At 39.9% G+C, this 14,390-nt stretch overlaps 2 protein-coding genes across 3 annotated transcripts in view; one reads left to right on the plus strand and one right to left on the minus strand.

Annotated features, from left to right (window-relative positions):
* Positions 1–4,529: 4,529 nt before the first annotated feature.
* gpx1b (glutathione peroxidase 1b) lies at positions 4,530–6,980 on the minus strand. Its single transcript, XM_053635728.1, has 2 exons — positions 6,641–6,980; positions 4,530–5,095 (listed from the first exon to the last, which is right to left on the minus strand). The coding sequence occupies exons 1-2, from the start codon at positions 6,854–6,856 to the stop codon at positions 4,745–4,747; spliced, it is 567 nt and encodes a 188-aa protein (XP_053491703.1). The 5' UTR covers positions 6,857–6,980; the 3' UTR covers positions 4,530–4,744.
* Positions 6,981–7,869: 889 nt separating this feature from the next.
* fancd2 (FA complementation group D2) overlaps positions 7,870–14,390 on the plus strand; it is a 34,794-nt gene continuing 28,273 nt past the window's right edge. The window contains exons 1-10 of one of the 2 annotated variants that reach the window (XM_053635711.1): positions 7,870–7,951; positions 9,697–9,829; positions 10,338–10,469; positions 10,905–10,972; positions 11,072–11,181; positions 11,284–11,341; positions 12,179–12,231; positions 12,449–12,527; positions 13,689–13,813; positions 14,039–14,126. In XM_053635711.1, the coding sequence (XP_053491686.1) occupies positions 9,760–9,829; positions 10,338–10,469; positions 10,905–10,972; positions 11,072–11,181; positions 11,284–11,341; positions 12,179–12,231; positions 12,449–12,527; positions 13,689–13,813; positions 14,039–14,126 (783 nt within the window). In that variant the 5' untranslated portion in view covers positions 7,870–7,951; positions 9,697–9,759. Of the gene's footprint in view, positions 7,952–9,426; positions 9,830–10,337; positions 10,470–10,904; positions 10,973–11,071; positions 11,182–11,283; positions 11,342–12,178; positions 12,232–12,448; positions 12,528–13,688; positions 13,814–14,038; positions 14,127–14,390 lie in introns of those variants that run through there. The other variant, XM_053635712.1, reaches the window with a different exon arrangement.

Consider the following 14,390-nt stretch of genomic DNA (forward strand, 5'->3'; position numbering starts at 1 on the left):
GTGATGTTTACTTGTTCATAATGATTTACGGTCAATGCTAGAATTATTGGCAAATGTGTCATCAAAATGAGCAATTATACAATGTGTGGTATCCTGAGCATAAACGTATGGGGACATTCTGCAAAATACTCGTTTCAGAATTATCAGTACTTCTACAATTAATATTTGGTGAAGCAAGACAGCTCCAAAGCAACGATGATCCACTATTGTGTGTTAGAGCGGGTATTAGATGCTTGTCCTTGTATGTAGTCCCTTTGTCACCAAACATAGTGGTGCTCATAACCACAATCTTTACCCTCAGAGCACTTTATTAGGAACACCTGTACACCTATTCATTAATGCAGTTATCTAATCATCCAATCGTGTGGCAGCAGTGCAGTGCGTAAAATCATGTGGATACGGGCAAACAACCGTCGGAATGGGAATAACTGTGATCTCTGATTTTGACTGTGGTATGATTGTTGGTGCCAGATATACTGGTTTGTTTATTTCTATAATTGCTGATTTTCACGCACAACAGTCTCTACAGTTTACTCAGAATGGTGCAATAAAGAAAAAAACATCCAGTGAGCGGCAGTTCTGCAGTGGGAAAAGCCTTGTTGATGGGAGAGGTCGATGGAGAGTAATCAGACTGGTTCGAGCTGACAGAAACTCTACAGTAACTCAGATAACCACTCTGTACAACTGTGGTGAGCAGAAAAGCATCTCAGAATGCACAACACACTGAACGCTGAGACTGCAGTGGGCACAGGCGGTAGGAGAATTTCTTTGATCAGACTATGGTTTAAATATGATTATGTAATCAATCAGATCTAATCAAAAGTTAAAATAATCAGTGATAAGAACTGCTTTATTTCCACGTACTGGTAAGGCCACCACTGTTGGAGAAGATGCACCGATGTTCAAGGACGTGTGTGTATGCTGGTTTGCAAACAGACTTCCTTTATACTCATGAAATAACAGATGGATGAGCTTTAGAGTTTTGAAAGTGTTTAAAATAGTGTATCAGGATGGAGTCCGGCAGTCGCTTTGCAAACCGACTCGGCTCTTGTTACTTCGGTAATAAATTTTCATTTCTTTGTGGCATCAAAAAACTTGAGACTCGGAAGTTTTTATTTTTGCTGAAGAAGATTCCACAGCAAGGCTCACCAAAACTGGACAGTTGAAGATTGGAAAAATGTAGCCTGGTCTGATGAATCTCGATTTCTGCTGAGGCACACACATTTCGGGTCAGAATTTGGCACCAACAGCATGAATCCATGGACCCGACCTGCCCTGGGTCAACAGTCCAAGCTGGTGGAGGTGGTGTAATGGTGTGGGGAATGTTTTCTTGGCACACTTTGGGTCTGTTAATATCAATAAATCATCGCTTGAATGCCACAGCTTATATGAGTATTGCTGCTGACCATGTGCATCCCTTCATGGCCACAATTTACCCATCTTCCAGTGATTACTTCCAGCATGATAATGCACCGTGTCACAAAGCAAAAGTCGTCTCAAACCGGTTTCACGAACGTGTCAATGAGTTCAGTGTTCTTCAGTGGCCTTCCCAATCACTGGATCTGAATCCAGTAGAACGCCTTTGGGATGTGGTAGAACAGGAGATTCACAGCATGAAAGTGCACCTGTAAAATCTGCAGGAATCGTGTGATGCAATCATGTCGACATGAACCAGAATCTCAAAGGAATGTATCAAACATCTTGTGGAAGCCATGCCATGAAGAATTGAGGCTGTTTTGAAAGCAAAGGGAGACCCTATTCGGTATTAGTACACTATAATGTTCCTAACAATGTGCTCAGTGCGTGTAAATTCAATTGTAGTTTTAGTGAAGTTCTGTTTTGTTTGCTGCTCTCTGGAAGGGATATATCTGAACAATTTCTAGCAAATTGTTGCTACACAGGCCATTTTTAACCCGTAAGAACCCGCGGTGACACATGTGTCACAAATACTGGGATGAGCTGGAAAGGTCCTTTTAAAGCTTTATCCCTGACTTTTAAGTCAGGAAATCCCTAAGTGACATCTACTGAACATCCAGGTTAGGTCATGTGACAATATGTGAGTTTTGTGTTACCATGACATCATTTTCAAAATGGTGGTCTGCCTGGTTGGCACATGTTGCAGTGTCAGCAACTTTTAAAAAGGCTTGTTTTTGTTACTAAAGGTATGTTTCAACCCATTTAACAATTGCACTGTTTTAATAACATGTCCTATATTACATTTAACCTGTTTTGTTCACATTTCTTGAACAAATCTGCATAAAACAAGTTATGAAAATATCGTAGTAACATATATGTCACACCGGGCTGTTAACCTTAAAAAAGTAGGCGAAAGTGTCATGTGACATCTTTGTCACGTTAAGAAAAATGGTAATGAGCTACTCAATTAATTTAGCTGATTCAATTATTTTGAAGTGATATATTTCCTGCAGTTCATTTCACAACAAATTTAAATGAATGTAAACATAAACATAATGTCACATGAATTAAATTGTTAAAGAAATATATCATGAAACTATTTTGCATATCTGTAACTAAAACAAACAAAAAAGAGTTTAATATCATACGTTGGTCCTTTTTTGAGGTCATTTCATCTTGAGTGTCACACCTTCGGACAATTTTCACACACCCCTGGAGGATTTCAGAACGTTTATAACTGTAGAAATGCTCGAGTTCCTGAAGGAACAATCTAATTTGTACAATATGCAAAAACCTGAAGCTCAAAGAAATGTTAACACCACTGTTAAAGAATTGGAAATATTGATTGGCTTCTATCTGCGCATGGGTCCGCAACAAATGCAGGGAAATCGTGCATACTGGGAAAATGACACAAGGTGTCCCATGGTGGCTTGATATGTTCGCAAGCAATGCCTGGATATCACCCAAAAGAGCACAACTCTATTGATGAGCAATCCTATGAGATTTTGTGGTCTATCAAGGTGGCACTGGGGGAAAAAACAGCACGTGGCATAGGAGGTGACATTGTGGTTTAGCTGTGTGAAACTCTCCCATCAAATCAAAACTACAAAGTATTTGCGGACAGTTTTTTTTCCCTCTCCAGCACTGGTTCTCCAACTTCTTCAGCGGCAGATCTACTTTGTAGGAGCACGCCGTTGCAATCGCTTAGCTGGTTGTCAGCTTGAAGATGAGAAAGGTCAAAGGACCTCAAGATCAAGCAAAGGACATGTTTTTTTTACAACGTTGTTGCACTATTTACATGTTTAGCTTGTTGAGAAGACCTCCAGTGCGAGGTAGTTATTTATTTTATTCAATTTGCACATTTTCATGTTTTAATTTGCAGTTAAACCTTTCCTGAAAAGGTATCATTTTGATATGTTATGGAAATGCAAGTAAAAAGGCAGTTTTTTTTTGGTCAAATTAACTTGCTGTATAACTACATAACTATAACCATCAAAGTTATAGTTTTGAGATATGTTGTGGAAAAGTTAACAAAAAAGGGAAAACAGTGTCAACTCAAATTGTGTCAAAAATTGTTGTTGTTAAACCTACTGGTCACAGTTATGCGGTTTTAAAATATGTTGTGGAAAAGCAAATAGAATGCTAAAACTGTATTATTTCTGAAAAAGATTTTTTTTTGTTATACCTACCCAGCAAAGTAATCATTTTGATATATGTTGTTGAAAAGCAAATAAACAGGAAAATCTGTTATTAAGCAAAAAAATGACAATTAATTTTTTTTTCCAGTTGAGGAATAAACACCCAATATAACATATATTAACATAATTTTTTTTACTATAAACACCCAATGTGACATCCATGTAACATTACAGCTCGCTCACAGGGAGAGGTTGTAGTTCAAAAATAACTTCAGAAATGTGTTCTATGTGGTCCATTTGGTCAGTTCATATCCCCCATATTTTTCCTATAAGGAGGAATGGGTCCGGGTTCTTACGGGTTAAACTTGATTGTAAACAGTTTAACACCTGATTTTGACGATCCAAAGAATCAACTTAACTTCAATAATGAAACTGTGGTATTTGGGTTGTTCATGTGTAAAATTCCAGGCAAATTTTCAACTATTCTTGACTTTGTAAACTTTTTATTAGTATTATTATTGTTATTATTATTATTATTAATACAGCAGACCTGATTGAACTGAGTTGTTTTTACCTGTTTATTTTTTTATATTCATTACTGGACTTAGGCAAGCCAACAAGCATTTGGCTGTTTTGTGTTGGAAATTCCTGGTTGTACATGTGTGCAAAGTCATTACATAATAACACTTTGTGAAAATAGTAAAAGTTCGACATAGCTGCCAGTACAGATTTACACAATGCAGTGTCCATATGCTCATTTCATAAATTTCTTATTGTTAGAAACCACCTTGAACTGAAATGTTTCCAAATACGCTTGACTCGAAGTGATGTAATTGGCTTTTAGTTTGCAAAATCTGAACTAATATTTTAGAAAGGTAATAACATTACTTTAGGAGTGTGTATCTTTGAGCAGCAGTATGTGGGAGATACTGTAAATCAAACTGATTTGAAGTGACGTGAAGAAACGACAACAACTTCAAGTCTTGAAACCATTTATTGATCCACAAAAGGGCTTGTTGTGCCATACATGAGCTCTATGCAACTGTGGAGTTAGTACTTTTACAGAACATCAGACAGCCCTTCACAATGTTTAAAAGAGCATCTTCATCAAGTAAGAGTCCCAACACAGCAGCATCGAGCACAAGACGGCACAACCAGCTATGAAAAGCCATACTACTACTACAAGCACTTTATTTGGCAATGCCCAGAAGCTTCTTTATGTCTCCCTCTATGTCAGCGGTCAGGTATCTTCTGCTGTAACGCTTGAATGGGACGCCATCTGGGCCGATAAGGAACTTCTCAAAGTTCCAGGAGATGTCGTTTCTGCACACAGGACTCCAGATGATGCATTTGGGGTCGCCCATTAATGCCGTCGGCTCGTCGCTTGGGAAAGGAAGCTTCTCCTTGAGAAAGACAAACAGCGGGTGAGCGTCTTTCCCGTTCACATCGACCTTCTCCAAGAGCTGGAATTTTGGTTCGAAACCATTTCCGGGACGGATGTATTTCAGCGACATCAGGATCTCCTCGTTTTTACAGTTTTCCTAAAAAAAAAACAACAAAAAAAACAAACAAACAAAAAAACAGCATGAAGAACAAACATGTAGGGTCATGATTTTAAAAACAACTATAGTTTAAAAAAAGTCATGAGTGACTACTGTATAGGTCACGAATGTCAGTGACCTTATAATAATAATAATAATAATAATAATAATAAATATTTATTTTATAGAGCACCTTTAAAAGCAGTTTCTCAAAGTGCTGTACACAAAATAAGCATTACACAGAAAAGAGAAAAAAATTATAATAAATAAAAATAACAACAACAATAATAAAAGTAGACATCAGCAAGCAAATGCTATGTCTTGAGTTGAGCTTTAAATACGTCAAAGGTCTGAGCTTCCCTAAGTTCGAGAGGAAGAGAGCTCTAAAGGGAAGGATCAGAGACAGAAACGTCCCTGTCCCCTATAGATCTTAAGCGGGTTCGTGGAAGTGCCAACAAATTACACTGTGAGGAGCGCAGTCTGTGATTTGGGGTGTAAGGGATTAACAAAAGCAGATAAGTACTGAGGAGCCAGGCCATGTAATGCTTAATATGTCAGCATCATAATTTTAAACACAGAGAACATAAATTTTAGACACAGAACCTGACCGGGACTCCGGGACAGGAGTAATATGACTGCATGTCCTGGTCCCAGAGTTTTGTACATATCACAGCTTACTGATTGTGGATTTAGAAACTCCACCTAAAACGGCGTCACGGTAATCTATCCGAGTGACAATGAAGGAGTTTATCAGCTTTTCAGATACAGAGAAATTTTGCATAGGGTGCAGTGTTGCTATATTTCTGAGGTGAAAAATTGGATGCTTTAACAGTGCTCTGAACAAAAGGATCATGTGTTTATTACTGTAGCCAAGCGTGGTGTGGTGTAAAGGGGGTGATTACAAAACTCTTAAAAATAGACAAGTGGTTGTAAAAGAAAACTGAAATCCAAGAGAACAAAGCTGACCAGTGAGTCAGTGTCAGTCTATCAGCCCCGACTTACAGGGACATTGTCCTACTGAATGTCCATAAAGGACATACAGATCTGCATCATATCATATATATATCAAAAATAGTTATAGAATCGTTAATATATAGAATTTATAAGCCAAACTCTTTGCAAACACATAAAAAATAAGGGAAAAGTAAGGACTTTTGAGGTGAAAATCTTTCCTCAGAGTGCCTTCAAAACAAAGGGCTGGTGAGTGTTTATTATCAACAGGGAAGAAAATTCCCCATGGGGAAATGAAACGCTTTCTTCACCATGACTCAGCAACCTACTTTACGTTTACTTAAATATATATATATATATAAAAAGTTGCAATTTAAAGTTGTCCAAGGTGGGATTTTTTTTTTCATACTGCCCGCACATTAGAGGTGAAATATATCCTGAGCGAGGAGAACCTCATACTTAATACTGAGTATAAAACTTTAATCACGTGACTGCTCAGGTGCATGAGCAGCGCGCTGAAACGAGACGCATAAAAAGTCTTCCATTACAAAAACCATCGGTTAATGGAGCCAGTACAAGGTGAACGGTGTTTACCTGATGGCCAAACTGGTTGCAGGGCACCCCCAGAATGACGAGTCCCTCCGCGGCGAAGCGCTCATGGAGCTCGTTCATCTGGGTGTAATCCCTGGTGGTCGTGCCTCAGAGAGACGCCACGTTCTCGATCAGGACTACCTTACCCTGTAAACACGACAACTTCAACTCCTCTCCTGTCAGCGTCTTCACCGAGAGGTCGTAAAATGACTTCGCCATGTTGGTGAGCGAACTAGACTCAACACGGCACAAACAAAACGCTTAAGAAGAAACCCAACTCCTATAAGACACTCAAAGCAGATAGTACAAGGTCTGCGAACAGAGGCACTGGCTTTTATTTCCTACATAGCGCACGCCCACTTCTTCAGCGTACAGTACGCGTGACGCAAATTCCGTCATCAGCAGAGTACGCGCGTACTGTACGCGCGCCGCATGATTTTGCTAACCACGCGTACTCTGTACACATGCACATGGTCGCGCGGTTAGAAAACTCGGGCGGCGCGCGTACAATACGCGTGCACTCTGCTGATGACGAAATTTGCGTAACGCGTACTGTACGCTGTTCCTACGCGTAAAACAAGAAGCATACTTTCTACTTAACCGCGCGTAGGTCGCACATGCGCATTTAATTCTTCTGCACTATTTAGTTGTTCCACAAGGTGGCAACAGTGACCCAGGGCCTAATTGTTCGAGGAAAAATAAACGAGTGCACGTTAGAAAGTATCCGCATTTATATAACTCTAGCCTTAAAGTGTATAAGGATTTGTATATGGGTGCTAATCGTGGCGAGAGATTGCCCAAGCATTGTTCTTTGTGTTGTGATTCTTCTTCGTTGTCGTCCTTCAGTCCTTTACTGCTGTGTACTGACTCTTGTAGGCCTGGAGGGGTAGTGCAAGCTGTCGTAATGCGCATGCGTCGACCGTCAGCTGGCGTATACTTTGAAAGGCGTTGCGTACGACTGTAAGAATACCAGACAGAGCCTTTAGACACGCCCCCATTTTTAGGGAACATCTTCAAATTTAATCATCGATTAATTTTGGAAAGCAACAATCTGTCTTGAAATGAATGCGCTGTTACTTGTATATAGCACAGATACAAAACTGTTCATCTAATCACCCGAAGATGTAGAAAATTAGAAATAAATGATATTGGAAACAAGATTCCTATTACTTACGTTTTTAATTCGGTTTGGAAATATAACGACGGTCCCTTACACTTTACGAAACATTGGCGCGGGAATCTTTCCTGAAACGAGTGTGTTTGTGGGTCCTCTAGAAGGAGAGTAATCCAGTAAAACAAACCCCGGCTCGTGACGTGAGTAGTTTAAATTCATTTTGAATGTAATTATGTATTTATAAGCATAAGTGTCTGAGCTGAGTGAGTATGTAGTGAGTGTGTAGTGTGTACTGAGTCTGTATTGAGTGTGTAGTGAGTGGGTAAGGGAGTGTGTATTGAGTGTGTATTGAGTGTGTAAGGGAGTGTGTATTGAGTGTGTATCGAGTGGGTAAGGGAGTGTGTATTGAGTGGGTAAGGGAGTGTGTATTGAGTGGGTAAGGGAGTGTGTATTGATTGTGTAAGGGAGTGTGTATTGATTGTGTAAGGGAGTGTGTATTGATTGTGTAAGGGAGTGTGTATTGATTGTGTAAGGGAGTGTGTATTGAGTGTGTATTGATTGTGTAAGGGAGTGTGTATTGATTGTGTAAGGGAGTGTGTATTGAGTGTGTATTGACTGTGTATTGACTGTGTATTGACTGTGTATTGACTGTGTATTGAGTGTGTAAGGGAGTGTGTAAGGGAGTGTGTAAGGGAGTATGTAAGGGAGTGTGTAAGACATCCAGTGCTGCTGAGTTAATGTTTCTGGTTTTGATAGCTAGTTGGGTTTGGGCTGATGATTCACTAACTAACGCGCTAGTAAATATGTTTATTTATAACGGCAGCTAATGTAGATAGCTAACTTGCATATCGACAATAATTAACTGGTGTAATCATGTATTTAGGATGTATTTGGGGATTCATTTGGGATTTAGATGTTTCATGTTTTATTTGGGATTTACATCTCCTAAATCCCAAATGAGACACGAAACATCTCCTGAATCCCAAAATAAGATACGAAGCATCTCTTAAGTCCCAAACGAGGCACGAAACATCTCCAAGGTCCAAACGAGGCAGGAAGCATCTCCTAAATCCCAACTAAATGTTTCGTGTTTCGTATTTGGGAAATGTTTAGGGGTTGATTTTGATTTGGGATATAGGAGGTGTTTGGATATATTTAATGATTATTTTGCAATTTAGGAGGTGCTTAGGGGCTGATTTTAGGAGGTTTTTTGTGTGTGAATTTGTTTGGGATTTAGGAAGTACACCAAAAGTATGTGGACACCTTAACCATATGTGGTTCTTTCGAAATCAAGTGGAAAGTCTTCCCAGAAGATTGGCGGTTTTTATAACAGCGGAGGGGGACTAAATCTGGAACGAGATGTTCAACAAACACATGTGGGTGAAATGGTCAGGATTCCCGCCGCTGCCCTGTCTATGTGGAGTTTGCATGTTCTCCCCGTGCTGCGGGGGTTTCCTCCGGGTGCTCCGGTTTCCTCCCCCAGTCCAAAGACATGCATTGTAGGTTGATTGGCATGTCCAAAATAGTGTCCATAGTGTATGTATGAGTGTGTGAATGTGTATGTGATTGTGCCCTGCGATGGATTGGCACCCTGTCCAGGGTGTACCCTGCCTTGTACCCCATGCTCCTTGGGATAGGCTCCAGGTTCCCCGTGACCCAGTAAGGATAAGCGGTATAGAAAATGGATGGTCAGGTGCCCACAAACGTTTGGTAGTATTTTGTGTTTAGGGGAAATGTGATTAAAGCAGTTTTTAAAAAAGAAAATGTTTGTTTCTGTCTTAAAGGTTTAGAAATGTGTTTCTAGACCAGAGAAAAAGGTTTCAGAATTCCTAGTTGTTGTTGTTGTTGTTGTTTTTACATGGTACAAAAACCCCCCACGTTTGTTGCTCAAGTGTATGTAAATAGCAGTGAAGAATGATAATACTGCTGTTCATATAAAACACAGGTTTCCAACCCTGGTTGTGGAATACCCCCTGGCACTTCCTGTACCTGCCAAGAGTAGCTGAGGATGATGCGCAAAAAGAAAAGATCTTCATCTGTTTCAGTCGATGAAGATCCAGCCACACGCGTTGTTCCCAGTAAGTTGCACAATCTTAGTGTATAGAAATCACTTCCTTTATAATCACTCCATACAGGATTTCACCAAGGTTTTTTTTTTTTTTGTGATTGTTGCAGCCAAAAATGGCTGATTTTACTGCAGCTTTTTTCAAAGTTCACGATGCAATCTGTGGAGATTTTTGTCTTTTTTTTTTTCTTTGCGGAAAACTACTTGAATTGCACAAAATTGTTTTGCTTGGCCTTTTGCATGGACGTTTGTTGGTAAACGAGACCTTTTAGCTGTACTCATGTTCGACACAAGTGAATCGAAGAGGGTTTGGCTGAACGTGCGTTGCGATGACGTCACGTGACGCTTCTTGGCCCAGATCTGCGGAAAATCTGGAAAAGCTCCTGCGAATATTGTGGAGTTTCCTTGATTTTGCGTCATCGCGTAACTGCAAAATCCTGGACGGACTGTATAATAAAAAGTATTTTTTTGTGCTCAGTCACAGAATAAACTAACATGACTCACATGTTGTATTTAATCAGAATCAAAGAAAAGCAAGTCCACTGGACGGCCAGCCAAATCCCTTTCCGCTACCGTTCCTGATTCTGTATTTGGTCACATGCTTCAGGAATCAGGTGTCATCTTGAGACAAGGAAACATGGCCAATGAGATCGGTAAGATGTTTCTAGATATAAAGAGCACCTCTTCATTATTAAGATCTACTCCTTCTCCTTCCATTAACATCCGGCTGTGTCCGGTAAACTGTCTGTTTCACTATAACCGCTGATTTGCACTGCAGTGCTTGGTGCAATTCCCTGTACATGCACATCTAGAAGTCATCACTTTAAAAAAGAAATAACTTGTTTCTTTTTCACATTTTGTATATCTGAAAAAATAGCATGTTGTGCAAATAGCTATTTATAGTGCATCTTGCTTCCCATAGTGCACAGGACCAGAACCCTGTCCTGTACATTTGACTCTTTTTCCCTGCTCTAACACACTGCTTCAACTCAGGATTTTTCTATGGGCTGACACTGACATCTACGATAGATAGAAATGACTCTCACTCATACGTTTATAACGGTGTGCTTTTTCAAAATCTTAAATAGCCGTGGATCAAGTTGTGTTTCAGAAGAGATTACAGCAGCATCTGAGAAAGAGTCCCAGATATCCCAATGTGAGTGATCAGAGCCTTTTAGTTTCTAAAGTACAGTTGTATTGAATCAACTTTGTGTATGTGTGTGTTGATGTGCCTGTATTTTCAATCCTCTGCCAGATCATTCAGGAGTTTATATCTGGCTTGGAGTCACACTTTGAAGACCCTGAGAGGTTTAGGAACTGCCTGCTTCCATGTGTGCCACGTTCTGCAGGCGAGGGAGACACCAGGTAGTGAGTGAAAACCAATATGGGCGTCATGTAGACACAATCTTGCTGTATGTTTCTGTTTATGTTTCATAAATATGTTTATGTCTGTTTCTGCCGCCTCAGTTCAAGTTCGTTTCAGGAGAGCCTGGTGCGGATGCTTCTGGGTGTTGAGATACTACAGGCAAGGAGAGATTTTATATACAACCTTTTGTTGCACAATTTATTTTATAACCCTGTACATTTTAAATCATTAAGAAAAATCTAGGTAGAATCGTGCTGTTTTAATGTCCAAGAAGCTCCCAAACCGGCCTTTATTTAAAATGCCAGGATCTATATGCCAGTATACATGACTTGGTAATTTTTATTACATTTTTTTTATATATATATATATATATATATATATATATATATATATATATATATATAATATATATATATATATATATATATATATATATATATATATATATATATATATATATAAAAAAGAAAGCCTTTATTTGCCACATACAGTACATTACATTATAGCAAAATTCTTTTTTTTTTTCTCACATATCCCAGCTTGTTATGAAGCTGGGGTCAGAGCATGGGGTCCGCCATGATATAGCGTTCCTGGAGCAGAGAGGGTTAAGGGGCCTTGTCCAAGGGCCCTACAGTGGCAGTTTGGCATTAGTGGGCTTGAATCCCGACCTTCTGATCAGTAACCCCAAGTCTGAACCGATGAGCCACCACTTCTGATTTGGAAAAACCCCTATGTTCTTCTGCCGTCTCAAATAGCTAATCATCTGAGTTGTGCTCTGATTTGCATAACAGATGTGATTGGTCCAAAGCCAATAGTGACATCACTAGCTGAGATCATTTTTTTAAATTATGGAAGAAATGAGAATTGTCTCTAATTTAAATGGAAAAATGTGACTTCTGCATTGTGTTAAAAACCCAATCCATCTATTCATACTTCAACTCCATGCTGTCTTACTATAAATAAAGACCTAATGATAATGACTGCTCTATTTTGTAGACCCTGGTCATAAACACTTTGTTTGAGAAGCTTCCAGAGTTCATGTTTGAAGGGTAAGCATTTTTCATATCATCACAAATTGTTACTTTGTGCTCCTGTATAAAATCAAGCTAGGATCGATTGTCATTTGTGCATGCACGCATGTATTATTTAGATGATCCTAGAGTGGCTTATTAACTGAGATACTCATAAATGGTCTATGTGTTCTGGCTGGTACAGACTTGTAGCACACTGCCATTAGCAGTGATAATTGTAGCTTGTGGGTTTCAGTGTTGGAGAGGATGGTCTGAATATTCCACACCTCATCATTAATCAGCTGAAGTGGCTCGATCGACTTGTGGATTGCAAGGTATGTATAATATCTTCAGTGCTGATCTGTTAAGGGTCTGTACCGACAGGTTCACTACACACGTAAACTTGTAAAGTCTCATGTCCTGTATGATAATTGATGGGTATTAATAGATGTTTAGAAATTGTTAGCATGTTTGCCTTGCACCTCTGGGGATGGGGGTTCGAATCCCATCTCCCGTGCTTTTGGGGGTTTCCTCTGGGTACTCCGGTTTCCTTCCCCAGTCCAAAGTCATGCGTTGTAGGCTGATTGGAATTTCCAAATTGTTCATAGTGTATGAATGGGTGTGTGGTTGTGCCCTGCATTGTGTTGCCACCCTGTCCAGGGTTTCCTCCTCCTTGTGCCCCAATTCCCTGGGATAGGCTCCAGGTTCCCCGTGACCCTCTGTAGAATAAGCAGTATGAAAATTGATGGATGGATGTCTTCATCTTTACCGGAAAAATACTGGACAAAAGTTACATACCATCCATAATAGAAGGATGTTATTACCACGTCTCATTGGGAAGGTGAGATGGTGCAGCGGGTAGCGTTGCAGCCTCACAGCTTTAGGGTCCTTAATTTGATCCTCAGCTCGCTTAACTGTCTGTGTGGAGTTTCGCATGTTCTCTCTGTGTTTGAGTGAGCTTCCTACCTTCCAGAAATATGGTGGATTGGCTGTACTTAATAGCCACTATGTGTAAACGAGTTGGTGGATGTGTGGTCTGTGGTTGGACTGGCGCCCCATCCAGGATATATACCTGCCTCACACCAGAGTCCACTGCCACCCTGATCAGGATAAACCAGTTACTGGAGATGAATGAAAGAATTAAAAAAAAATTTTTTTGGATGCATAGTAAAAGGGCTGTTTTGTTTTGGATCATAGCAGATTCGTTTGTGAAGACAAAATAGTGTGGGAGCTGTTTCTTTGTATATTAATTCGATATCGTATTGTCAACAAGCCAAAAGTTGAAACCTTACACTTACACAGATGGATATGGATGTTAGTCTGTGCTTATATTTTAAGTATTCAAAACACACTTACAAATTAGCCCCAAGAAGGCCAGTCAATAAATTAGATGGAATTTCTTTAGTGTTTGTTTATCACTCCTGCTCTGCCATATAGCCAATGGTGTGTGCTGACACATGTTGTGTGAGTCACACGTGTTGTTCATGTATGTGCAGGATTTGGGCAGTAAGCTGATGCAGCTCGTGTCTATAGCTCCTGTTGAGATCCAGCGTGACATCATCACCAGTTTACCTGAAATACTGGAGGACTCGCAGCATGGAGACATGGCCAGGGAGCTCAAGTATGCATTCTGGTTTAGCAAAGCTAAACCCATGGTTAACTCAAATCTCTTCTAAATCCATGTTTTGCCTGGACAGCGAGCATAATTAGCTCTTGTTGGCTTGTTGTTACATCAACTATCATTAAAAAAACACTGACTTACGCTTAGGTCGATGCCGTAATGATGACATAATGAGTGTTGTTGAGAGAGGGTGACTCTGAGGTATTTCCCACCTTCTCTGCACAGTGCCTTACTCCAGCAGAACACCCAGCTGACTGTTCCCATCCTGGATGCTCTGTCCAGCCTCAACCTCAGTTCCACATTGCTTTCTGAGGTATCCATCTCCCTATCACAAACACGCAGATCTGTACGCTGCTTTTTCTACAACACAGCATGTCACGCATGTGCTGTTATAGGAAAATAATCCACGACGGGACGATGCGACACTATCATCGCTCCGAAGCTGATTAGCAGCACGTCCTGCAGTCTTTTCTTACTTTGTCAACAATTACATTTTAAATAAATTTCTAAAAGAATGACATGTAAAACGTTTTATCCACTTTGTGGTTTAATTTAATATTGTGGCATGTTATCATTT

The sequence above is a fragment of the Ictalurus furcatus genome, chromosome 11, assembly GCF_023375685.1.
Source record: "Ictalurus furcatus strain D&B chromosome 11, Billie_1.0, whole genome shotgun sequence".
NCBI classification, from domain to species: Eukaryota; Metazoa; Chordata; class Actinopteri; order Siluriformes; family Ictaluridae; genus Ictalurus; species Ictalurus furcatus.